Below are 26664 nucleotides of genomic sequence, written 5' to 3'. Positions count from 1 at the left end.
ACTTGCTAAGTGGTATCTGTCTGTCTGTCTGTCTGTCTGTCTATTTCAAAGTCCCCCCAGACACTATAAGGAGACAGGTCTTTCTTATTAAAATTAGAGCTTGAGAAATGTTGGAAAACTTACAGAAGAATCTTTATCCAATCCCCCGGGCTTCTAATAGTTGGATCGCCTTTTTAAAAAAAAAAAAAAAGGAAGAAGAAGAAGAAGAAAGAAAGAAAGAAGAAGAAACAGAATATGCCTGATCAAGCCTAAAATGTGACTAGCATGGAAAGGAAGAAAAAAAAGTGAAAGGGGGGAGATTACAGTTAACACATCCCTTAGACCCTCCCTTATTTCCCCCACCCCTGAGGTACCCCCACCTCATACCCATTTCCGAATCCTCCTGAACCACTGAAAGCAAAATCCAGAGAGAAAGAGAGAGAGAGAGAGAGAGAGAGAGAGAGAGAGAGAGAGAGAGAGAGAGAGAGAGAAGTTCTTAAGCCATCCTCTCGCAGCCTGTTTCGAAAGCTTACAGGGGGGGTGTGCCTGGAAGAAAATGAATACAAATCTGCGATTGATTTTCATAATGTTTCTGCGGTGTTTTGAAACCAATCGTTTGAACCTCTGAGAATCTTACCTAAGTGAACCACTCCTACGCTTCTAAGAAACTGATATATGACAATATCTACTTTGGATCACGTGTCCTGGAGAGAGCGACTAAGACGGATCGCGCGTCATCTCGCCTTCCCAAATTTTTCCCCCTCTGCACATCGGATCCAAAACATCTATCTATAGGAGCGCGAAAAGGAGAAAGATGTTTAACTCAGTCAACCTGGGAAACTTCTGCTCGCAGTCGCGCAAAGAGCGGAGCGCCGACTTTGGCGAGCGGGCAGGTTGCGCTTCCAACCTCTACCTCCCCAGCTGCACCTATTACGTCCCAGAATTTTCGACTGTGTCATCTTTCCTGCCACAGGCCCCCTCTCGCCAAATCTCCTACCCTTACTCCACCAACCTCTCGCAAGTGCAGCCCGTGCGAGAGGTTTCCTACGGGCTGGACCCTTCCAATAAATGGCACCATAGAAGCAATTACGCCTCGTGCTACTCGGCAGAGGAGCTGATGCACCGCGAGTGCCTCCCGCCTTCCACCATGACCGAAATGCTAATGAAAAACGAGAGCGCCTACAGCCACCACCACCACCCCACCACCAACCATCCGGCGTCCACGGGCTTCTACTCCAGCATGAACAAGAACAGCGTCCTGCCGCAAGGCTTCGACCGCTTCTTCGAGAACGCTTACTGCTCGGCCACCGAGACTCCGCCGGAGACCTGCTTGCAGAAGGGCGAGAGCAAGCTGGAGACGAGCGATTCCCAGCCCGGCGCGCTGTCATCCCGCGGCGAGCCAGGCGTAGACCCGGAAGACGAAGAGGAGAACACCAACCCGGGCTCCTCAGCCTCTTCCTCCTCTGTCAACAAGGAAGGCAGCAAGAGCAGCAGCTCGAGTAGGTAGCTGAGAGGCGAGGCGAGAGAGCAGAGCCAGTAAATGGGAAAGGTTAAGGGGACTAGCCCGCTGTTTTGTCGGTCAAATTTTATGTGGAGTTTTTATAAGCATTCAAAGGATTTTATTATAACCTACAAAGCTCTTTCTTGCAACGAGAAGGATTTTTACGATGGGAAAGGCTCTTGGAGGGAAAATGGAGATGTTAGGCGGCAGACACAGTATCTCCGGAGTCTGTGAAATTTTTAAAAGCGCACCATGGTGACAAATATTAACTTTGATCATGAACTTACACGAGCATTTTAAAAGGATTCGGTCCCGGGCTTCGGAGGGGGTAAAAGGCAATTGGGCAGAACACAAGCTCGCGCTTCCTGTCCTGTCCTCTCGAGGAGGCTCTGAGAGATGCATGCGGGGGGGAGAGGGGGGGCAAATCTATATCTATCTATCGATGTTTAATTCCAAAATGCGCGTCTAGATTGGAAAGCAATGTGTTTTTCTGGGTAAAGGGAGGCAACATTTCCGTGGCCTCTCCGGACGGTGCTTTGTTTTCCTCTAGAAGATGACAATTGTGTGTGTTTGTTTGTTTTTTCTAAGCGGGATTTTCCTTTTCACATTATTTTGTTGTTCAAGGTGCTTTAGGGGGAAACAAAGGAATGCAAGTGCTGGGGGGTTGTTGTTTTTGTTGTTGTTTTGTTTTAAATCTGAATCAAAGCAACTGGTCTGGCCAGTGTTCCCTGATGCAGTCCGTGCCTTTTCATTCATATCTGAATGCAGCGTGCTGTACCATACGCGCCCTGATCAATCGATAGTTGGCCTCATGGACAGAAGGACGGATGGACAGGCAGACATATAGCTGTTCTGTTCCTTTGCGAACTTCCTTTCCCACTGCTCAGTTCTCTTGCTTTGATTATTTATTAGTATTTGTGTCTCTCCTCTCTCTGTGCGTCTCTGTGTGTGCGGCGTGTCTGTGGAGGGTGCCATTCCCTTTAATCAAAAACTCATGCAGAACATAATGCCCAGTTCCTCTAGCTGTAACATGGCTCATGCTGACTCTACAGAGAGAGGGGGTCTGCAGATTTGCCCTTTGAACGCCTTGCTTTCCCAGGGCTGCGGTGGATCCCTCACACTCCCTGGCAGCTATTGTTGATTGCTGCAAAAGCCAGGGTTCAAGCTTAGCAAGCACCCCCCCCCCCCGGAAAAAAACCCTTTCTGCTCACATCGTCCACACTTAATAGGGACCACTGTCCTTATGGCTGTGCTATACACGCCTGCTAAGATATTTCACATGGCAAAGGTTGGGCTCCCAGATGCTTGTGTGTAGATGCGTGTGTAAGAAACTGGTATTGGGTGGGGGGGGAGGGGAGGAAGATGATGGACATTTGTTCTTCCATTGGCTTGGTCACTTTCACTCCCTCCTGGCTGTATTTTTCCCTCTCTTTTCTTCTTCTTCTCCTAAAGGTACCCCCCGCACGAGAAAGAAGCGGTGTCCCTATTCGAAATTCCAAATCCGAGAGCTCGAGAGAGAGTTTTTCTTCAACGTCTACATCAACAAAGAGAAAAGGCTGCAGCTGTCCAGGATGTTGAATCTTACCGACCGACAGGTTAAAATTTGGTTTCAGAACAGAAGGATGAAAGAAAAAAAACTAAGCAGAGACCGCCTGCAGTATTTCTCTGGAAATCCCTTATTGTGAACCTATTTTGTTTTTGTTTGTTTTTTTAAAAAAGAATTAAAAATGCTTCTCTTGCTTGTTGAAGTATTCTGTGTATGAAGAAGGAGCGCTGCAAGCCCGGCTTTGACTGTGGGAGGCGACCAGCGATCCTCGAGAGTTTTAAGACTTTTCCTTCCTTATCTTTGTAATGTGTGGGACCTGGTCGTCTTAAACACAATATGGAGTCACACAAGCTTTCCCCTCTCCCCACCCATAACCCAAACGTTGAAAGAACTTGAAGACTTGTATGAACTGCATTGCTTTTTTTTTTTTTAATTTAACGTTCAGTCTCCAAGAATTGGAAATATGTTGCTTTAATTATTATCTTCCCCTTCTCCTGCCTCGTTGCCAGTCTATGTTCTATGGAAGAAACCACAGTGCTGACTTCTGAACCTTCGCGGTTCCTCGTGTCCTGATTCTCAAACGCAGGTTGACGATCTGGCTACGCAAAAGCCCCCCCTCCCCAAGACTCCCTGTCTTTCGCTGGGAGGAGGGCGTTGCGCGAGGGTGCATGCAGATGTGTGTATGTGGCTCTCCCCACACGTGTTCACCTGTGCACGCGCATACACACACTGCTCCCCATTCAGAGTTCCGCTGCTGTACGTGCCAAGGACTGTCGTTCGTCTGAAAACTTATTTAAAGTATTCCAGGAATCCGTATCACTCTAACGGTGTGGTTTTCGTTGTATCTTTTATATGTTCATATTATATACAGTCCCGGATTTTTATTTTTTATTGCATCTGGGGGCAGAGTAAGGGGTGGGGGATGGGCAGGGCAGAGGGGGAATGGACGACAATAAATTTGCAATAACTGTCTCTTAAATAGTATGTAAAATGCATTGTTTTCTTTGCCCTCGACGTGAGACCAACATCAGCAGCAAGATCAACAACAACACCAAGAACAACTTTCGCAGTTATTAAAAAAAGAGAGAGAAAATAAATAAATAAATAAATAAATAAAATCTTTGTGTATGTAAAGGAGAGAATCCCGGAAAACTCTGTGAAATTCTGTGGCAAATAAAGACATTTCAAGCTGTTCTACATCATGATTTTATTTGACCATTTTATTAGTATTTCCCTCTTTTTTTAAAAAAAAAAAAACTCATTGCGGTCAATGCGGTATGGACTTTCTTATAGAATTTTAAATATCAAATGCTATGTGTGCGCGCATGTGTATATAGACCAAAATGGTATATTTATATATTTGAGAAATGGGCCAAATTAATATGAACCTTCTGCGTTTAACTAGACATTTGTTGTGGAGTTCACTGTTTTCATCATCGCATTTAAATTTATAGGAATTTCTTGGCCCAATAATACAGTTCTGTGCTTGGCTCCAGATGTCTTTGTCTGTTTTCCCAATGTACTTAATCTTTTTATTTCTTTTCCTCTTTCTCCCCTCCCCCCTTCCCTCGACATCCTCTTGCAAGATGCTAAAGGGGGGGCGCCTTAATGAGCAATAGTGCAAAGACGCTCAAATGGTGGTTAAGGAGCAGTCTCGAAGGGGGACTAGACCCCAAGTCGAAATTTCTGTAATGTCAAGGATAAGGGACTTCTCCCCCCCCCCTCTCGCGGACGCCTCCTTTCCCCGCACAATGCGCAAATGCAAAGTCAAGTACTTAAATCCTTCTTTTAAACAAAAACAAGTTCAACTCCCGGACACTGGATAGAAGTGCTGTTTTAGGTTTACACAATAAGCCCCCCAAGCACGCTTCCCTCCGTGTAAGAAACCCCCAACTGACTTTTTTCCCCCGAGGGACAGAAGACGCCTTCTTTCAGCGCTTTAACTTGGGATCCAATTTTTTAAAATTTGGTGGAGGAATTGCGATTTGTATGCATGTCCCTCTCGGCTCTTGAAGCGTATTTGTGTGACTCACATCTGATGTGTAAGAGGTGTTTCAGGACGAAGGGACAAGTTGCAACCAAATTATATTCCTGTACCCGGGCGAGAGAACTTTTTAACTTTGTATTCCCTCTCCCATGATTTTAAAAAGTGCCATCCCATTCAATGAGCATTCTTTTGATGTTTTCTCTTTGGTTTGATATGTCAGCAATGAGGAAACCCACAAAAATGTGCTTCGTTTGCAAGAAACGGCGAGGGGGGGAGGTTGAAGTGAGATACTCTGGCCTCACTGATAGACCCGTCTTCCGCCTCGCCATGATATTATCTGAAAGGGATGATGTTAACAGGAGTGTTTCTCATTACATGAGATGCGGGGATAAGATTAGACCTTCTGGATGGCAACTGGCTGCTTCCCCCCACCCCTCCATTTCCCTCTCCCTTCCATCTCTTTCCCCCCTCTCCCTTTCCTCCTCCGCCTTTCAAATGGAGTCATTGGCGGACACGGCTAATACCAGACCTGTATGCACCCTTCGCTCTTCCTCGGTTGGAGCAAAGAAGGCCTAATCCAGGTATCTTTTCAGAATGGACGGGTTTTTGATGCCCAAGCAGGCAAGAATGGTTGGGAGCCAGCGGGACCGTAAGGTAGACCTGCTACCTTCCAAACCAACCTTTCGAAGAAGCAACGTGGGACCCACCATCCCACACATGGTGGTGGGTATACAGTGAGATATCTGGGGGGGGGGGGAACCAAACAATATGGCTGGTGGTTCGGAGACCGCCGCCTCTCGTGAAATAAGGACTCTTGAAACTTCTCTAGGGTTAGGCCGAACTTAGACCTAGGCGCAATAAGGTGCATATCTGCCAGGTCAAAAGCCCACTTAAATATCCCGTAACTGCGGCTGTTTGTCTGGACAAAGGGGGCGACTAGTCTAGACATTGTAATAAAGACTGCGGCCCTAAACAGCTTAATTTTTCCCCCTCCCTTAATTACCCCCGTCTGGCCATCGAAAAAGACTTCCGCAGTAAATAGTAAACAAATCAGGGTGTCTTAGCTTAGCTTTCTTCCAGTTCTCCCCCCCCCCACACGCTCTCACTTCCCTCTCTGTTTCTCTCCCCCCCCCGGTCTCTGTTTCCCCCCGCCTCCCCATTCCACCCTCCCCTTCTCTGGCTTTTGCTGGGGCTGCGACACAATGAAACTGGAGGCCTAGTTCAAAGTTTTCTCGAGCTAAAATGGAATGCCAGTTGTAAAATCCAAGTTTATAGACCATGTGGGACTTTACAAGGGTATTAACCAGCAGTGCAAGGTAGGGATAACCCGTTAATGTGCTTTGGACTTTTTTTTTCGGAGGGGGGAGAGGGGGTCTTTCGCTGAGGGAGCAAAGCTACCATTCTCCTTAGGAATATGGTGTGATTTTTTTTTTTAACCCTGCTATGGAGTGCCGCTCTCCCCTCTCTAAAATTTGGGAATCTAGAGGCGGAAGGCGCCCAGGGCCAAGCGCGCTTTGTACGCCTTGGTTTTGTGTTTGTTGCATTGGGGGTGGGGGGAGAAAGAGGAGGCTCCACAAGAAGAAAAATGTGAATATATGATGTCTTTGAACTTCAATGGAGTCAAGTCCATCACCTTTAACCCTTTTGTAATAAACCGGAATCAGAAGGGCCCACAGACCCCTTTTCAATGTCCCCGCCTACTGAATTGGGAGAGGGGAAAGAAGGTGGCCCGAGCACTTTTTTTATTAAAAAAAAAACAACAAACAAAAATACAAATATTCCAACCAAGCGTGGTGTTTATGGCACTTAATATTTAACTCAGCCAGCGCCGTGGTTTTAGTGTATCTGCAAGAAGGTTAACACTATTCACCCCCACCCCACCCCACGCAAGGCGCATACCCGCTTTATTATTGTTATAAACCTTTTGATATCTTAACGCATGGAAAGTTTTTATAACTTTGTTTGGCATAAAAGTTTTACAAGCCCCCCCCCCCTTCCCGAGTTTCTCTTTCTCTCCTCCTGCTCCTCCTCCTCCTCCCCCCTTTAAAATTCCTCGCAGGCATTGGGAGGCTTTGCATAGGACGGCTCTATTTATTTATTTATTTCGCTCGGAAGGTCTGTCCGGATCAGGGCTCCCTCATAGGCTGGGGGGCTGTCGGTGTAAAGCCACGTTAATGAGACTCGGGCTAATTGCGAAGGACCTCTCCGGGTGTGACGCACAAACACCCAGCAAGTCAACCTGTTTCCTGTCCCTGCCTGGAGTCCTTCCATAACGTATGGGAAGCTGCCAGTAGGTGACTTGGTTGGGCGATGGTAGCTCTCAGGGGGAGAAGGTGAGGGCCCGCCGTGGTCCTTCTGAGGTCTTGGGAAGAATGCTCCTGTTTGGGGACCGGAGCGCAGGGAACGGCGCCTGCGTCTTGGGGAGGGGGTTGTGCAGTGAGCTTCTTCCCCCTCTCTGCGAAGTAATGTCCGCGGCTTCCAAGATTGGGGAGTACGGGCGTGGGTTTGTGTGCGTGCGTGCGTGCTATGCAGAAAAATATTGTTGTTTTGCTCCTGGCTGGGAGGGCTCGAACCCCGTCGGACACGGCGGTCCACAAGCACGCAGACAACCACCCCCGCGCTTTCCTGCAAAGGGTTCCCCAGCGGCGTGTGAATATTCTCCTCCTCTTGAGTGTTGGAGTTGAGGCACCATAAACTTGACTGTGTAGCAAGGCCAGGCTTCCCTTCAAGTGACATCACGTAGGCAGCGTCACCCTGGCCGACCGTTCCAAGCCAAGAGACCATCGCCTTGGGCCAAACTGCCGGCTGAATTTCCGCAGGGACCAGATGCTGGCTTCGGAAACTTGGCCAGGACGGAACTGGAAAGCCCCCACCCCCCAGGCACAGAGACAGTGGCTTTGGCAAGTGGACTTGAAGCCCCCTTGAAGGGGGACTTGACGTCCCCCTGGATGGGGGACTGGGGTGGGGTGTGGGAACGGGAATGACTTGGTTCCTTTGCTTGCAAGTAACCTCTGGGAGATGCACCTCTGAGCTCCGAGGGAGAGACCTTTAAAGAAAATACCTCCCTCTTTCCAATTTTTTGCTGGAGCGCGCTGCGGCTTAGAGACTCTTGTGGGTCGTTAACTGTTTCCCTCCCTCCCCCTAACAATGCATAATTGAATGTACAATTAGTTTTACCTCCTGTTTAAAAAAAATGCCTCTGATGAGCACAAAATTAGATAAAAGGAAGGTAGGATATAAGGCCTTTTTTTAAAAAAAAATGTGGATTGGTGGCGAAGGCGTCTGATCGTTCGGAAATGGTATTTATTTGAACACCGTGGGGGCAACTGTGGTTTTCGGGACGCAATCGAGTTAACATAATTAGACGAATTCGAACTTTTTTGTTTGTTTGTTTGCAAGGAAAGCAAAAAGGCTTTTTTAGTTTATTATAATCGCCCCCAAACCAACCCACCCACACATACGCCTCAAAATGGCGTCTCATTAAGGCCCTGTTTATACGCTTTTAATAAAGTTGGAAACTCTACGGATGTTCAGCATATGTTGGACTCCAGCATGTCCCTCTGCTTTTGATAACCTCTCAATTACAACCTGAAACCGCAAGAATGCGGCTCGCAGCCTCATAAGACTTTTGAATCTGTTTTCTGCTTGCAGCGAATGAATATTGATCGCCTTGTTGATGGTCGCGGGGAGAAAGGTAGTTCTCATTTCTTTTTGGCCAAAAGAGAGAGCGAGAGAGTTTGGCAAAAGAGAGAGAGACAGACAGAATAAATAGATTTTATTTTTATTTCTTTTTCTCCCCCCCCCCCCCTCTTTTACTTGTTCAGGGTCGGACGAACACGTGCACCTCATCGGCGGAAAGGAAGCCGAGATGCAAACCTGCCTATATGTGTATTAAAAATAATTTTAGAGGTACCTGAACAGACCCTCCCCCGCAGCTATTCATTTTTTTCCAAATGTTTGAAAGATGACCTCTTTCCCCACCCCCCCAACGCGGTAGTTGCAACGATGGCTAAAAGCGATTGATCCAACGGTATCGATGGCAAGCGCAGGATCAAAACCCAATTCCCCAAGAACCGGTTCTGGGGTCCTCTGCGCGGGGGTGTTTCGCGAGAGACAGAACCATTTCCAAACCCCTCGGAGCAGGGGGAGTTTGTTCTGCCTTCGTGCAAAGATCTTAATGCTGAAACGCCAAGGGAGTGAAAAAAACAGGAATCTGTATCGCAACCGAGCTCCAATCTTCGGTACCGATCGAGGCAGGAAACAAGCTTAGAGGAACCTATAATCGCGGTGTTGTTTTAACCTCTGGCCCTAGAGAAGGAGATCCCAACACCTATGGCATTGTTCAGAAAAACGGGAAGGGGGCAGCAGGCAAAGTGCAGGGAAGAATACTTATTTCGAAATCATCGCTAAATCCGTTTTTGTGCCATGCTTACTAGAATATTCTTGGAGATCAACACAGCGTGCAGGGGAGTTTTTTTTAATACAGTGGATTTTTTTTGCAACTTCAAATAATTAATATGACATGTTAACATTGTTCTTTTTCACCCTCCCAAAAAGTATGTCCACTATCCCTTTCCTAGAGAAGTTTCCCTTCTGGTATTACAATGGAATAATTTCTAGGAACCGATCCCCCTCCGGTGTATCTTCGAAATACTTCTTTATATCCTCTAAGAATCGAAGCGCATAAGAAAACCGTAGATGTGGTAAGGCAGATTATTATGGCTTTATAGAATTGTCTGGGCACAATTGCCTTTCGTGTTTGATCCCAAATTGAGTTCACGAATTGGCCTTTATAAGCGCCTCGCATACCCAGCATTAATTGATAGGCAGGAAGGCATCATCTATCTAGCAGCTCGACTTCTCTTCTATGAACGTTTCACAATTTTGTCCTGTTTTCCAAGTCTTTCCACCACACTGTGACCTAATTCTAATATTGTTTTAATGTATGTTCTGTTTCCCCCAATAAACTTTCTCACTTGTATGTTTGTTTCAGTGGCACTTATTTTTCCACGTGAACCGTTTGTCCCAGAATTGTAACCTTATGGAGGGGGTGGGTGGGATATTGAATCGAGTATAGGAATACGCCTTAAGACCTGATAGGAACATGGTTGTCCCACCACACACATGATATGTGCTTAAGTGAAACTTAATACGCTTATTGTATCCAGAACAATTCCACCGTTACTTTTTTCACTAGTAGGAGTCCGTTTGTGTATCCAGAGTTCCCATACAACCCCAGCTGTGTGCCTATACATCTGTTTTACACACACACTTCACTTCTACGTAGCTACACATATAACCCCACATATATGATGTGGACGTCTAGTGTAAATGCAAAGTTTTTCTCTCCTCAACTTTGGGCTCTGCTATCAGGGCACAAAGGCAGGTGACCCAACTCAACCGCATGTGCTGGTGAGTCCGTGCTGGGGGCAGAAAGAACTGGAGCACGTTTCGCCCTCCCCTCACCCCATACCACCTCAAGGAACATAATATCATTCCATAATTCTTTGACTTAAGTTACTCCGAAAGAAGGAAGCGGTATAAGAGGGACTGTAAAGTTTGATAGATTTCTTGTGGTGATAGTTTACAGTTTCTAAGCCAACATCTAAAGGCGTGGGTTTTATTTTTGCATCACTGTTATTGTACTCTAGTGTACTTCGCCATAAATCAGAATTATTTCCGCCGCAACACGGGGCATAATACCGGGCAAGAAAATACAAATTTAAGGTAATCATTAAAGTGTTGCTACCAAATACTTCCTAGAAGCGAAAATGAATGCTTGCCATAAAAACGTTAAGGGGCAAAAAAAAAAGTTGGTTAAAATACAATGGGCGTAAGAGGCTCTTTCCAAGCATAACTCACGGTTAAATAATTAGAAAAGAAAAAGGGAACAGGTAAAATATTAGGTGCAAGTTTGGGATGGGCTTGGTGTGAGTTATTAGATACGTCCACGTGTTTTTTTTTTAACAAAAACAAATGCTTTAGGGTTTTTAAAAAAGGGGAATGCGCGGCTCTTGGCTGCGTGTGTGTGCATTTTCCCCCAACTTTCCCCTTTTTCCCCAGCCGCCTGCCCTCCCGTCTCCAACCCTAGTGAAGCGAAGGGGAAACTGGATGGAGAGGACTTCTTGTCTTGGGTCCACTGCACTGTCTGCCTTTGGCATTCAGAAAGGGCAATCAGACACCAAAGACAATAGGGAACCGTCTGCAGCTTGCTTCATAGAACCCAGACATTGGAAGAAAGAATGGGAAGAAACCTTCCAATTCCTCCCCCCCGCTCTTCCTGGCTGTTCTCTTTGGACTTTTGCTTCAGAAAGAGTCACTTTGACTTCCCTTCAGCCCTTCGGTTAAAACCATTCCGGATCGTCCCAAGTCCAACCCAAGAGAATAAAGTGGATGACCGACTGCAGTCCATAAGTGAACCCACATAAATATCCCAACGCTGTGAGTCGTTCCCCCACCCCACTTTTTAAAAGACTTGGGTTATGTGTCGAACGTGCACCTTGGGTTTCTCCAAGAGCTCAAGCCCTGCGCAAGCTGCTGTGGTCTATTTATGCCCCCCGCACAGGCGTTCTCCTTCCCAAGTTTAATAGCATTTGTTGGTATTTATTCTCTGCAATTAGATGAAAGCATTTTTCCCAACGGGGGTCCTACTTAGGCTGATGAATTTTATTTCTCTCCCCATTAATGACCCATGTTTATCATACTTCTAATTATTTTTAACTTTAAACAATATTCGGTCTCCTGGAGACTGTTCCCCGGCTCTCCTTGTCTCAACAAGACCTGCCAGACGAGCGAAGGATCTGGAATGAACTACAGAAACGCGTTTGGTTAAGGGGGGTCTTTTCCCCAGTCCCTCCATCTTGGGGGGTGGGGAGAGACTTTGACCGTCAGTCCACCAGAAATTCTGGGCAGCCTTCTACATGTTTGTATTAATAAATAGTTTCGGTTACATCCATGCTCTTTAGAAACATCTAAAACATCCCAAGAGGAAATTAATACAAGTAAACACGACCCATGCTTTATTATTATTATTATTATATATTTTTTAAAAAATTGCACCAGCTTTACACATTTGGCAACCCCCTCTGCGTTGTCTTCAGGGATATGGGTACAATGGCGAATGCGCTGCAAATTTCTTGGCCGTCTGTGGCTCTGTGAAGAGGATAAAAATCAAATTATTTGACAGGTTTCACCACACTGCGGTTTCTACATTTATCTTCCAGCTACCTAAGGGGGGAGGGGGGAGAATATAACACAAGCAAGATTGCATGGCAGTAAATAAGGATATAAAAGGCATCCCCCCCCCCCGCTCGGAGGATCCAGCAAAAGAGGTCCAGTTTGGGTCTCCCCAAAGAGCATGTGTGAAAATGCATAGGGGATTCACAGCCTAAAATTATGGAGTTATCCACATGATCTGCAAAAAAATAAAGAAGGAAAGGGGGGTGGGGAGAGAGAGAACGGGGAAAGTCATATAATGCCAAACTGCAGTTGGTCTTTAATTTCATCACCTATAAATGAAGAAGTATTGGTTCCCATGCTAAAGTTTTATTCTTTGCTTATAAATATTATGTGGAATTTTCGTTGGATATCATAAAACTGAACGATTTCTATCAAACTGTTTTAAAAAGACCTATGCAGATAACACAAATAGAGGCTGTAAAAGTCGCAAATAGCTTTCCAAGGGGGAAGCAAACGGCGTTGGAAGTGCAGGGAAGCTCGCCGCTTGCTGGATTTAAGGGCTGGGGGGCTGGGGTGGGATGGGGGGGGGAGGGTCGGAGACAAATAGAATGATGTCGTTTAAGACTTCCTTGGCCTACGACATTAAAACTTTTCACCCTTGAAGACTGGGGGGGGGGGGGGGGAGTTAAGTGTGGGCCTCAGCCTGCATAGCTTCCCCAAGCAATTGTCGAATGGCTTTGCAAGTTACTTTTGTGGAAAGCATTTTTCCCCTCCTTTTTAGGTAGAGGATCTGGCGGCTTTAGGCAAAGCACGCTGCTTTTTCAGTTCATTATGCATCACTGGAATTGATCAAGTTGCATGCTCCCCCAACCCAATCCCTTTTTCTGGAGAAATTTTCTCCCCTAGTCCCCCCCCCCTTTTTTTGAAAAGCCTTCCCTCCCACCCCTTGAAAATGACTATGAACCCTTTAAGGTTTGTAATCCTTCGTAATGATCTTGAGATTCCAGTCCCTTTGGCCAATTCTGTCCTTGCTTTGCTGGTTACTAGCGTCAGTGTTCACATTTGGTTATTTAGTCCTCCTCTCTTTTGCATGGCTTTGGCTGGGAAGTGTCTAATACTTGGGTGCGGGGGGGGGGGGGACATCGACAGTGCTGTCAAAGCGAGATTGCATCACGTTAGGCAATTTCATATCCACTGAAGAACAATTTGATTTAATTGCAACACGGGTTAGAAAGCCTCTAATAAAGGAAAACAGCCACGAGGAAAGCATCTAGTTTAACATACCTTTATATCCGCAATGCCAGTTATTATTCTTAGCTCGTTCGCTTTGAAAAGAGAGAGTAAGCGAGCCAGAGAGTTATAAACTCGTAAAAAGATAAGCGTGTCTAAGCAAAGAGCGCAGAATTTAATTGAGAAGAAATAAACATATCTGTTTTGGCAAAGAATTCCATCAATGAGGGGGGGGGGGAACCAATCAAATAAATCCCTGCTTACTCGGACAGTTTCCGGAAAAAGCTTTCCTCAAAATATTTGATCAAACCGTCATTTTGACATTTTATTTTATCTGGTATACCAATCTGTCGGAGACTTCTAAAAAAAATAATCCAGATTTGTACCGTTAGTTTCCAAAATTCCATAATCTCTCACAACGCTAAATTTATTAGGAAGCAATTTTGTAAAGTTGCAAGACAACCTGTACAGAGTTCGAGAGTGTGGAGTGATTTTAAAAGAGTGAGCTTTAAAAAATAAAAATCCGTTTCATTCAGGGGGGTAGAAGTGCATTTTTCAAAGTGCTGGTAAGAGAGAGCACAGGCATGAAACTTTAAAAATTAGACAGCAGCATCGACCTTTCGGCATCCAATATAATCCGAAACAACTCCAATTTCAATTCCTGAGCTCAGACAACACCTGAAATTCATAAAATGACCTCCTAACTGCACCCTGCATTTATCTGATTCAGACAGCTTTAAAAAAAAAAAAATCCACAAGAATCCTAAAGACTTTCTTGCTTCAGGGAATTGTTCTCAATAACTTACTTATTTTTTTAAAAAAAAAACAACCCGAATCTGCCAAAAATATTTCTGAAGGACCACAAATATTTCAGGTTTAAGTGGGGAGGCGAAAGATAACGAAACAAAGAAGAGGATTTTGTGGTAAGAAGAAAGAATGAAAAAAGTTCCTTTAGGGTTTGGGACGGATTAATCACTTCCTCGAGCAATTGGACTTATTTCAAAAAGGAGGAGAGTGGGAGAAAGAAGGGAAAGGGGGAAAGAAATAAAAGGGGGGAAGGAAGGTTGATTATTTGCTGACCTTTTAATTTGAATTTGACTTTGCTTCTATTTACGCGTTGGCTTCCTTTATTTTCCCCCCACTCTGCTGTAGACACGCGTTCGTTCATTGGTAAACAAACTGGAGGGAAAGGGGCTCCTCTCTCTCTCCTTTGTTCAACGTGAAGGTCCTGGGTTCCCTACCCTTCAGAAACTGATAGATGTCGCTGTTGCTCCACGCTGGTTTTCTCCTCTCCCAACAACTTGACCCCGGTGACGTCACCGGCGTCTGAATCATCAAGGCCATTTTCAATCCTCATTGGCCTGGCCGTCACGTGGTTGGGACCAATGCGTGGATAATTATGGTGCTGATATTTTTCCCTAAAAAAAAGATGTCAGCCCCTAGCCGTAGTATTCCTCTTTAAAATCCCTCTCTGAAAATGTCATGTCCCAACAATGTGACTTCTAACTCGTTTTTGATGGACTCGTTAGCCGGTACCTGCAGAGGGGAGAATTATTCCTCTAACCAAGGAATGTACATGCAGTCTGGGAACGACTTCAACTGTGGGATGATGAGGAACTGTGGAATAATCCCGTCTCTTTCCAAAAGAGACGAGGTGAATAACGCCAGCCTGTCTCTCAGCACCTATCCATCTTACCTTTCTCAGCTAGACACCTGGTGTGACCCCAAAAATACTTACCGAATCGAACAACCTGTTGCGAGACAACTCCCCTCCTGCTCTTTCCCAACCAATGTCAAGGAAGAAAATGCCTGCTGCATGTACAACGCAGACAAAAGGGCTAAAAACGCCACCGAGGCGACCCTCTACCCCAATCAGATGCCTGAATCTTGCCTCAGTGACCATGAAGTCCCCGTGCCTAGCTACTACCGCGCCAGCCAAGGTTATTCCTCCATGGAGAAGGCGACTAACTGCAGCAACCAGACCGAGTTTGAGGCAAGTTTCGAACCCAGGGCGAGCCTCAGCCAAAGGAGCGAGCAGCATCTGGAGCCAGCTCAGCCACCACCTCCGCCACCACCTCCACCTCCACCACCCTCTCAGCCGCCCCAGCCCCAACAGCAGCAGCCGCAGCAACCAACTCCACTCCCCCAACCTGGAGCTAAAGTCAGCTTCCCGGAAAACACCAAGCCGGAAAACCCTCAGAACACACCGGCCAACGAAATTAAGACCGAAAAAAGTCTCCCGGTGGCCAAAATCAATCCGTCGGAAATCGAGAAGGACCTGAGCAAATGCACAGACACCAGCACGGACAATTCGGACAACGAAGCAAAAGGTAAGGGCGCACTCTTCTCCATGGGAGGCATACCCAGTTTTCCAAAAATCACCATCCGTCAGCCAAGTTGTTGTTACTATTAGCCTTATTATTATTATTAATCTCAAGAATCTCCTCAAAGCGCCTATGGTGTGTTTTGCATATTGGAAGGAATCAACTTTCTCCGCAACCCTCTTAGCGGTGTAATGTTTGGCGTTTTAGAAATACTGTTGACAATAATAATAATAATAATAATAATAATAATAATAATAATAATAATAATAATAATAATAATAATAATAATAATAATAATAATAATAATAATAATAATAATAATAGACGAGAGACTCTCCTCTGCAGGGGGAAGCACTCAAAATGTGTTCAGACGCCCATGTCGAAGCTCTATTTGCATTGTTTTCTTGGAGGTGGTTTGTGTTAGACTGGGGGTGCTTAAGAGTGAAGTTACCAACAACGTCGTTGGTTGATCTCTGCTAAGTTCAGGTTGTGGCAAGGTGGTCGCTCAGACGGTCTGAATGCCAACGAATGGCGTTTTGGACGGGCAGACTGTTTGGCACGGCTGTTTCAGATAGACAGGGGTCTTGTGGTTGTTGTTGTAGATGGTGTTTCTGGGACCTCTAGCTCCCTTCCCTCACACCCCTTTTCTCTTTGGGTAGAAAATTGTTGTTGTTATTGTTGTTGTTTTTAAACTTGCGGAGCCCGGATTGCTTAGAGGGGGAGGGCGCGAGAGAGAGGGGGCGGTGGGAATGGGTTTGCTAAACACTTCAAGCTGGACTTGATTGTTGAGTTTCATTATCATTGCTGCATTCCCTTTTGATAACCGGCGGTTCCCGGCATCCAGAATCTTGCTTGTGTTGAAAGCTCACCCTCCCCAACCTAATTAACGCGTAGGGACCATCGGTTTGAAGTTACCGGATGCAAGAAAAGGAGTCTTTGACTGGTGACGAACGTGGCATCGAATTTTTGCTTGTGCCTTTCGCATCTACTGCCTTTTTCCCAGCTAAGTTTTCTGTGCCTAATTAAATCCACTTGGGAAAAGAACGGTTCGAACGGTTTGAAGGCCATAGAAAGACCCAAAAAAAAAAGGAGGCGCCTAAATGCGTTTCAGTGTGACATGAAATGTCTGTAGAGACCCAAAGACAACTAAGAGCGAATTTCGATTAAAGCAAGGTCGTTGAAATGCATTTGTTTTGGAGCGCGGGTTCAGATCCTCTCAGATGGTCATGGGTCTTACTTGAAAAACAGGCAGGAGACAGACATGCGCTTGGGAGATCTGTAGCTCTGTGTAGGCACGTACATAGGATTCATACATACATACCTGTGGTACGTGTGTACGTATGTATGTCCTCATCCATACATATGCATACATGCGCTGGCTGTCTGGGTACCACAAAAGGAAGCAGGCAATTCATCCGCTGTTTCTCACCTGATATGGCATTGCACGGAAAATCACGGGAAAATGGTTCTTCCAATGTATTTATTTGCAATAGTCAAAAAAATGATTTCCCATTCTTTGTTTTCCGTAAAGCAAAGGATATAATGGTCCCCGCCTTTTCTATTGCAAGGATTGGGGGAAATTGCAAAGTCAAGGTTATGAAAAATCTCTACCAAGGTATCTGCAAAAAAAGGGGAAAGTGCCAGATCAAGTCCTATTTTCTTCAGAGTCAAATTAGGGGGGGATTGCATAAACATTATTTGCGTTTGAAAATGTAAATGGAAGAAATAGGGAAATAAAAAGCTTATTTTTCTCCCTTTAATGTTGATGCACCAGTTCAAACAAATGGTGGATTTCGGAATGTCCAGCTTAGATTTTTTTTCAAACTTTTCTTTATAATTTATCTGTTTTGCCATCAATACTAGATTTCATATTCAAGGCCATGTTGGCTCTGTTTTTGGTTTTTATTTCCTCCCTTTTCCTTTTTTTCTTTCCTCGTCTATGATCTTTTAATTTCCGTTTCTTTTATAACGCCCAAAGTAAAATTTGGAAACAGAATTTACAGTTTGGCATCGAGGAATTTGCAGGGTTCAATGGCATGTAATGGTGAATCTGGAGGGGGAAAATGGAAATAAAGACAGGTTGGTTGGTTTGCTGGAAAGCGCTCTTGGTCTGCTACCGCTTCCACCCGAGCATCTAGGAAACGATTATGTGACTCTGACACAAATAGGCTTCTGGGATCTCGAAACATCTTCCCCTCCTTAAACAAAGAAGCACACCTTCGCCAGAACCATGTTAGCCGCCTACCGCTGCCCAGAAAATCCTTGCATGTCCAAATTCAGCTCCGAGGTGTTTATGTCTATGCACGCTCATCTAAAGTACTTTGCAAGGGCTGCATATATGGAATTGTGGATGCCTGCCTGTATGTAGAACAGTTATTTGTAGAGAGAGAGCAAGAGAGCGAGCCTCGGTTTGTCGGAAGGAAAAGGTAGGGGCTGTCGGCTATGGGTGGCAATGTCGAAAGTTCTTCACTCCAAATGACAAGAGGTACCTTGAACAGGTTGGATGAAAAAGAAACACTGGCTATATGAGGGGGGGGGGGAGAGAAAGAAGCCATACCCAGTCTGGCAAAATCTCCCCCCCTCCCACATCCCACACACACGCACGCTCTCAAAAGAAAAAAAAGTAGTGTTGCTGATATTGTTTTGATTGGACTCAGCTGATACTTTTACAGTAAAATCTGAGTGAGAATGAAGCGGTGGAGTAAGAGCTCCAGGCAGGCTGGGCAATCTTAAAGGGCTGGTGTGAAAATTTTAAAAAGCCTGCACAGGGAGCTTTCGCTTCAGGGATAATTTCCCAAAATTATATCCTGTTGACATATCTGACACGTGGGAAAACTCTACACCCGAGGAGAGTGCAAACAGCTCCAACGCCATTTGTGTCTCAGAAAGGCTATCCCTTGCTCTGAAATGTGTCTTTACCGTGACCAGCTGAGATCTGACGCTATGTCTCTGTCGCCCAGGTGAATATGGTGATTCTTTTTAATTTCCCCCCCTTTTTTGTGAAGAGGCATCCGACCCTCTTAGCTTTACGAGGTTAATGCAAATATTAAAATCTGGAAATAATAAAAAAGGGAACTATGGACATGACCCCTCTATGGGTGCAGGGCAGAGATTCTTGTATTAACAAAAGAGCCTGCTGTAAGAGGGGGGTGGGAATAAGACTTTACACTAGGAAACTCTCATTACTATTCCGAGGATACTTATATAATAATATTATTTTTAACAGAGGATATAAAGGCAGAAAACACTACAGGAAATTGGCTGACAGCAAAGAGCGGAAGAAAGAAAAGATGTCCTTATACTAAACACCAGACGTTGGAACTGGAGAAGGAATTCTTATTCAATATGTACTTGACCCGTGAGCGCCGCCTGGAGATTAGCAAGAGTATTAATCTAACAGACAGACAAGTCAAAATCTGGTTTCAGAACCGCAGGATGAAACTCAAGAAAATGAACAGAGAGAATCGAATTCGAGAACTGACTTCCAATTTTAATTTCACTTGAAAGTGCTCGGGGAAAGGATGGGGGCGGGACATCATTACAAATCTTGTGCAGTATTTTTTTTTTCTCCTTCCATTTTCCTGGGTATAAATGCAATGCGTGGCTGGGGGTAGGGGAGAGAAGAAAACCAGGACCTCAGGCTAGCGTGCAGTTCTATGATTTGGGTATTTACAGTTTGTAGAGCGAAGGTGCATCCATCGATATAAAGCATGAAGAATATATATATATATATATTGCATCAATGTTTCTATGTAAAATAAAGACTAAGGTGGTTGCTGAAACAAACGGGATGGGGGGAGCATCCAGCTTTTAAGTTATTCACAAGCAGCACAAAGAAAAGGAAAGGGGGGATTTAAAAGAGAAAAAAAAAGACTGAAGGACCTATCTATGCCTTTTTTATGTTTAGGATTCTAGGTGCGTCTGAAAGTTTGCTTTTCATATCCTAGTGTAGTCTGCCTATTGTATAATAAAAATGACTCCAAATGAATTTCATATGTGTCTGTAAATGAAAGTGGGAACATGCTCACATGGTGTAGTTATGCAGTCTCCTTCCAGTGAGGACCATTATATTAAAAAAGGAAGAAAGAAAATAATAAAGCAGTATTGATATCTTATGATGAGGGAGGGGTGGAACAGGTCCGATTTCTTTTTTTAAAATTTTATTTTTCCTTGTGACTGTTATTTAAATATATTCTGTATGTGGTATCCTTTGCATGTATCTTCCTTTATGGAGCCAAATAAATTTCTTAGAACCGTGTACAACTGGGTATTTTTCAAAGTGTCCCCCCCCCCCACAAGAAGTATGCTTTCCCCCTCCTCTTCTTTCTCTATGTAGAGTATTGCCCCCCCTTCTCCTCCTCCCCAGGACTCATCCTTTTTTAAGGCTTTCAGGAGAGTATCCTAGCGGGTTTAATATAAGTGAGAGACCATAACGTTGATTTAAATATTATCCAGGTGACCACAATAAGTCAAGGTCATAAAACAGTAATGTCAGGACAGTCTTGGTAAGCGCTGGAGGTGGATTTTATGATCTGCAAATATAATGTGCTGCAGCAGTAAAAGATGCATTTAAAGGTGACTGTGGAGGAGGGAAGCAAGTCAGAAGCTGAGTAGCATTCTTGGGATGCAGACTCCTCATGGCTTTGGCTCTTCTTTTTTTCAAGGAAAAGGCACGCTTCCTTTTGCCTCCCCTGGAAGGATCACTCTATAAAAAACGGGAATACACTTTTATTTTTTTTCCTCCAAAAAGCACGGAAAATGGGATGTCACAGTGGAAGACGTGGAAAGGTAAGACAGACCCATTTCTTGGCTCAGATGCATGGCTGTGGTACAAGTGGGATTGCGTTTTGTCCTCTCTGCGTGTGTGTTGTGTGCGCGTGTTAGCCAAGGCAAAGGCGGCATGGATGTGAACTCCACTTTGAAGCGACGCTTGCTTTTTTTGACACCGATTGGGGCGTTCGGTTGGATTTCGTCGGAGTTGTCTCGCGGTTCGAGTTGGCTTCTTGCTTGGGTGACAGCTCATTTCCGAGCGGATTATGCATGGCTGAGGAACGGTGGCGCATAGATTTCCATTTTGATCCACTACGACCACCACTACCACGACCACTAACATCCAACCCCACCCCACCCTTCTTTTCTTTCTCTCTTTTTAATAAACTTACTTGTGACGAAGTTGGACTCTTGAGCGCTTCACACCCCAGGGGTCTGAGATCTTGGATCTGTTTTGTTGGAGGACTTTGGAAATGCCAAGCATGTTGCAGTTGGGTTTGCCCTTAACCTGCCTTTTGGTTTCAGGAGTTTGGTTGCCAATAGACAGTGGAAGACAGAAGGATTTGGTGGCATATTTTTTAGGAGGGGAGATGTTGTGGACACACGTTTCTCCCCCCTCCTTTCTTAGTGGCTTCCCCCCATTTTTATTTTTTTTAACTGCCTTGGGACAGCCTGCAATATCAGAAATCTCTGCAAGTGAAAAGGGATAATGTCAGAACGGAGCCACTTTGCCTGTGAAGGATAGCGGAGCGCGCTATAATTCAAGGTTTTCCAAGCAGCTCGGCTTAAACGTTGCAACCGCAGAGAGACACAGACAACTAGAGGCAGAGTTGACTGCAGATTCTATTAAAGGGGGAGGAGAAGGGGGGGAAGAGGAGGAGGAGGAAGGGGGATCTTAATGAAGAGATTAAAGATGTTGCCGTAATTTGAAGAATGTTGTCTTGGGGGAGATGATTTGGTTCCGGCATCCTTAGGTTTCTCACTTGGGTTAGAAAGTCAGCCCTTCCCATGCCCACAAAGGGCTTGCTTTCCCCCTCTTCTCTCTCTTTCTCTTTCTCTTTCTCTTTCTCTCTCTCTTCTCTCTCTCCCTCCCTCCCTCGCTTTTTTTGTCTTTCCTCCTCTCTTGACAGAAATGAGTGTGGATCTTCCGCCCTCTCACGCAGCTGGTCCGTGGTTTAGGTAGTTTCATGTTGTTGGGGTTGGCTTTTAACTCGGCAACAAGAAACTGCCTTAATTACGTCAGTTAGTCTTCATCAAGGGCAACCTTCCTTGGTTTTTTTCCCCCCTCCCTCTCTCTCCCCCCTTTCGTTTCATGCTGGCAGCCAGACCAGAGCTGCGAGACGGATCCCATCTCCCCTAACGCAAGGGGCAAAGCGGGAAAAAAAAGAAAGCAATTGGTATCATGCAGGCATTAAAAAAAAACAAAACAAGAGAGAGAGAGAGTGAAGACTTGGAACCGAGAGATAGGGAAATATGGTTTTGGTAGGATAAGGCAGAATAGTATACATTCCCCCCCACACACACTTTCAGTCTTCTCCAAGTATTCACCCCCCTCCCCCTTCCACCCCACGCACACATAGTTACTTATGGGCTTAGATGATTCCCCCCCCCCCCTTGCTGCTGTTTCAAGCCGACGGAGCTTTCCAGGAGGACAATGGGGGGTTTCCCTCCTTGAGAATTGCTGATCAAATTATTGAACTCGCTCATGTTCAGGCCGCAGTGCTCGCCCGATTGGCAACGGCGACTCGGTTTCCGGGATTCAGTACCGCCCTGTCTTCTTAAATGGGATGTTATTTTGGCTCTTTCACCTTCTCCGGTGCTCCTTGAGGAAGGAAGATGGGCTTTTTCTGAGACCAGAATCTGCGCAAAGGGACGGCGTCTTTGATGGCTGTTGGCTTATATCTGTGTGGGCTCAATAAAGCGCCACGTTGATGGTGATTGGAAGGCTAAAATTGCAGCCGGGTAACTCCTATGGCAGTCTCCTGATGCCCTAGCCTGGCCACTACTCCGAGTATTAAACCAGATCTAAGCTGTAGCGTATTATGTTCCTTGAAGGTGGATTGAAGAACATAAAGCGTTACGTGGAAGCCAAGGCTCCGCTGTCTCTCCTTAAGAACCCCAAAGAACTCAGTTTTGAAATATTTAATAGCCATTTTATATGCTTTAAAAGAAATCAAGGGTGGGCTGTCACTTGCAGGAGGCTCAAGTCTCGTTGTGGCGTTCTGAACGCAGACTGGAACATAATCTGTTTTCCTCACCCCCACCCCCCACCCCCTTTTTCTCTGCGGAGGAGACCTATGAAAGCTAAGTAACTGTTGACTAAGAGAAAGAGTGGGCTCAGTTTTAGGATTAACAAGTTGTTGTCCTCCTTTGGTGTCATTGTTGTGGGCGCTGATATCAAAAGGGGATTCTGTGGAGGATACCCAACAACCTGAGGGCCGCCCTTTCCCGAGAAAAAGCATACGGTTTACGGAAAGAGAGACTAAAAAGAGAAATTTGGATTTGTGATCCCCCACCCCTTTTCCCCGTCTTTCCACACTTGTTTATGAGACTTAGGGTGTACGCGAGCAATAAGGAGACTACCTCCTTTGAGGAACCAGGAACGTTCTGGTTTTTGGGTTACTATGTCCTTGTGTGTATTTTTTGTTTTAAAAAAGGAACCTTCTGAGATATGTGGACTACAGAGTCAGGATCAAAATATTTGTTGAGAGTCTGTGGAGAAAGTGATCTGCCATCCGTGTTGTTCTGTCTAGGAAAGGCAAGATGGCAGACAATGCGCTTATTTCCCCTTCTACCTTCGTTTTCTGATTAGAAACTTTCCCCGAAAGAGGACTATTTCCTCTCCTCTTCCTCTGGGAAGGGTCGTCCTCTTTCCTTCTAGTTTGCAAAACATCGGGCTTCTTCGAGAACTTCTTGCAGAAAAGAGAATATTATTGCGTGATCCTTCCACTTCAGGGGCTCATTCCGCTAGAGTATCTCCAAGGCGTATAAACATGGCCTTCCAAAGGCATTTCGCAGAGGAACAGACAGACTTGGCTTTAGGCTTGGTGCCTCTTTTCCGTTTGTTTACATTAGCGATCTGCCTTTTAAAAAGACAAGAAAAGAATCCCACTAAGGATAAAATAGGTGTGGGATTGGACTCAAGGTGGAGAAAGTATGGACCAGCGGCTATTTCTAATGCCTTCCGAGGATGAGCCCGCAGGCACGCGCCAGCTCCCACGCTTGGAACGTTTTAATAAGCAAAGAGTAACCCACACCAGAACAGAGAATCGCTCCTTCCGCTTTGTTACTGTAAATTAGCATTTCCAAACAGATAAATGGCTGATCATAGGTAGCATAATTATTCGCAATAGTCCTGCGGTAATTGATTGATTCCCACGATTCATTATTTATACAAAACTTTCCTCTTTTCTGGATTAACCACGCTCAGATCATCCTCCACCCCACCCCCTTTTTATTTTCTAACAGCATGGAAGAAGGATAAGGGGGAAGATATCTATCATGCATTTATGAAGTTTAATTTTAATCTCTCTCACTTTCACTCACTCACAGGCACACATACCTACAGAGGGGAAGCCTAACGTAATATATGTTTAATCGACCCAAGTCAAGAAAAGTAATAAAAGTTAAATTCCCCCCTACTGTGTTTCTCTCTGTTTAAACGATTCTATTAGATCAGGATGAAAGCGGAGGATTTACAGACTTAAAACGTTATTGCCGCGTGTTGCTTTATCTCTTATGTGAGAACATGTGTAATTATAAGGATCTCGTGCTGTTTCCTGTACATCTCTACATCTCTCCTCAATCATTCATTCATTCATATATATTTATGCATATGTATTTGAATGCATTATATATTGATTCAATTTTATATATATATATATTGTTTTGCTAAATGTGTCTGTCCTTTTCGGGGCTGTTTGTTGTATAAAATGCTAGCATCCGTCCAGGGTTTCGTCTTCATTTTTCTTGTGGTTGTTGCTGTTAATCTTACATTTCTCAGCAGGTGTAACTTCAGAAGGCGGCTACCTCGTGTGTATGTGAGACAGAAAGAGAGAGAGAGTCTGTCTGACTATTGGTGTAAGCGTTCTGTATAGCTTTTAATCCTGGTCTGGTTTCAAAGGGTTTGTGGGAGACCAAGTGATACAGAAGTACCTAGATATATCTTAGAAATACACATATACACTCACGTATCATGTGCTGGGTTGTACATGTGCCAGTTTTCCTATATGTTAGCCTGTTCTCTTCTGTTTTCTCTTTCTCTGTGTGTGGATGGATGGACAGTAGATAGATAGATAGATAGATAGATAGATAGATAGATAGATAGATAGATAGATAGATAGATAGATAGATAGATAGATAGATAGATAGATAGATAGATAGATAGATAGAAGCAGTGCATTCAGAAAGAGTCTATCCATGTTGGGTCATTGCTCTTTGTATTTTGTTCCTTCGTGCTTTCAATTTGGCGTCTGAGAATCTTTCATTGTATGTATATACCACGATTAGCTCAAAGACTTCCTTGCCCACTCTGTAGAGCCAATGCAACTCCTGGTATTGGTGCCAGAGGTCTCTGGCTTCCCTTTCTCGTTCCTTCCTCGAATCTCCCTGTCGCTGAATCCCATTCCTGGAAAGTTCCAAAGGACCTGACCCAGATTGCTTCACCCAGTGCGAGGAGGGACTGGGTGCCTGCCTGGGGCCGGGCTGGCATGCTTCTACGTGTGTGGTGTTCGGGGAAGAGAAAGTTCTGTTTACGAGAGGCTGGTGCGCCGAAGGCAGGTATAAATTAATGGAGGCCTAGAGGAACTTTGGCGTGTGGAGTTTGTTTGAAAGATTCGCCTTGGAATGCGCCCGCCTTCGGTTGAAACTTGCCCTTGTTGGACAAATGCTGTCTGCCCTGTCTCTGTGCATCTAACACCTTCCCTTCTAGCCTGGCTTCTGCAGCTTCTTCCGCAGCATCTGTGAGCCGACCAGCTCTGCGACTGGCAGTAGAGTTCTCTGGGATGGGAGAGCGTTCCAGTCTGACTTGGCAGAGAAGAACAAAACCCTGGTGGAAACATTATAGAAACATGTCTCTGTCTGCGTTCAGGCAACTGGTGTATGTAGACTCAGGCTCCTGATAATTGTTTGCATTTAATTCCGTTTGGAAATCTCTTGGCCCGCATGTGTGTGTTTGTGCGTGTGTCTTTGACCCCCAAGATACGAGGTAAGATATGGCTCTGGGGACCAACCATTTTATGTCTCGTTTAAACGGTTGTTGCTCCTTTTCTCAGACGCTCTGCCTCTGTCTTCTTCGCCTTCCTTCTCCTCCTCGGCTTTCTCCTGGGTGAAACCCTGAACATGTTTGCCAAGACACCACAACACGGGCGAAATGAATTGGTCCGGAGGTTTAATGGCACTTCGGAATTTATTGTCTCACTTAAAGAGTCTGGAATCCAAAGTCATAACATCTGACAAAATTCTTAGCAACAAGGGGGTGGTGGTGGGGAGAGAGACGAGAGAGAGAGAAGGGGGCTCTAAACAGGTATCAACTTTGCCGAAGTAAATTTAAATAGGCTATACCCTCTAAGTCTTGTTTTTCCCCCTCCCACCCTTTACCCTTGGGTTAAATTTAAAGATCACGTCCATAGGAAAAAAATAAACATTAAACGCCGTGTTTCCTAATAGTGTTTCCTAATATGCAGCCCTGAGCCATATCTTTAAGAAATCAAGAAAATAAATACTGGATTTGTGTATCTGAAGGTTTCTATTATTGTTTTTGTTACTATTCCTATAGTACTGTATTGCTATAGTAATATATTCCTACTGTACTAGATTACTATGTATAAAAATCATTATGATTTCATTTTGGTTGAAATTTGCTTAGCAGTACCACAGGATGTAACACTAAGTACTAAGGGGAATCTGGTAGGCGAATGTTTCCTGGCCCAAAAAAAAGGAAGGAAAAGAAAGGGGGGGGGGAGAGATCCTTAGCAGGAGAAAAGGTAGAGGAGGAAACAGAACTCACTTAAGAACAGAAGCCACTCCCTGGTCTTAAGCTTTACTACTTGAAAGTAAGCCCCTTTGGTTCCAGCGCCACTGCCTCCCAAGCCCGGATGCGGAGGATCGTAGCCTTTAAACCAGCAAACAGAAGCGAGAAAAAGAGGAG

The 26664-nt window shown here is 45.0% G+C and overlaps 3 protein-coding genes and 1 long non-coding RNA gene across 4 annotated transcripts in view; 3 read left to right on the top strand and 1 right to left on the bottom strand.

Annotated features, from left to right (window-relative positions):
• The window catches only part of HOXC12 (homeobox C12), an 88268-nt gene that overhangs the window by 25662 nt on the left and 35942 nt on the right, over nucleotides 1-26664 (top strand). The window lies entirely within an intron of this gene.
• HOXC11 (homeobox C11) lies at nucleotides 491-3178 on the top strand. The gene is made up of 2 exons (XM_060253107.1): nucleotides 491-1478; nucleotides 2933-3178. Exons 1-2 carry the CDS (start codon nucleotides 794-796, stop codon nucleotides 3163-3165), a joined length of 918 nt encoding a protein of 305 aa, XP_060109090.1. The 5' UTR covers nucleotides 491-793; the 3' UTR covers nucleotides 3166-3178.
• LOC132580980 (uncharacterized) lies at nucleotides 12104-14674 on the bottom strand. Its single transcript, XR_009556105.1, has 2 exons — nucleotides 14503-14674; nucleotides 12104-12165 (listed from the first exon to the last, which is right to left on the bottom strand). It is a non-coding gene; the product is annotated as an uncharacterized LOC132580980 (long non-coding RNA).
• Nucleotides 14769-20003, top strand: HOXC10 (homeobox C10). Its single transcript, XM_060251976.1, has 2 exons — nucleotides 14769-15752; nucleotides 18973-20003. The coding sequence occupies exons 1-2, from the start codon at nucleotides 14900-14902 to the stop codon at nucleotides 19248-19250; spliced, it is 1131 nt and encodes a 376-aa protein (XP_060107959.1). The 5' UTR covers nucleotides 14769-14899; the 3' UTR covers nucleotides 19251-20003.

Source organism: Heteronotia binoei, chromosome 13, assembly GCF_032191835.1.
Source record: "Heteronotia binoei isolate CCM8104 ecotype False Entrance Well chromosome 13, APGP_CSIRO_Hbin_v1, whole genome shotgun sequence".
NCBI lineage: Eukaryota > Metazoa > Chordata > Lepidosauria > Squamata > Gekkonidae > Heteronotia > Heteronotia binoei.
This window is presented reverse-complemented; position numbering and strand designations above follow the sequence as displayed.

What these genes read in the sequence shown, in the direction of transcription:
- HOXC10 (XM_060251976.1), top strand. Translation starts at nt 14,900, where the DNA reads ATGTCATGTCCCAACAATGTGACTTCTAACTCGTTTTTGATGGACTCG. An exon ending in TTCGGACAACGAAGCAAAAG is followed by an intron (nt 15,753 to 18,972) that starts GTAAGGGCGCAC and finishes TATTTTTAACAG; the next exon opens with AGGATATAAAGGCAGAAAAC.
- HOXC11 (XM_060253107.1), top strand. Translation starts at nt 794, where the DNA reads ATGTTTAACTCAGTCAACCTGGGAAACTTCTGCTCGCAGTCGCGCAAA. An exon ending in CAGCAAGAGCAGCAGCTCGA is followed by an intron (nt 1,479 to 2,932) that starts GTAGGTAGCTGA and finishes CTTCTCCTAAAG; the next exon opens with GTACCCCCCGCACGAGAAAG.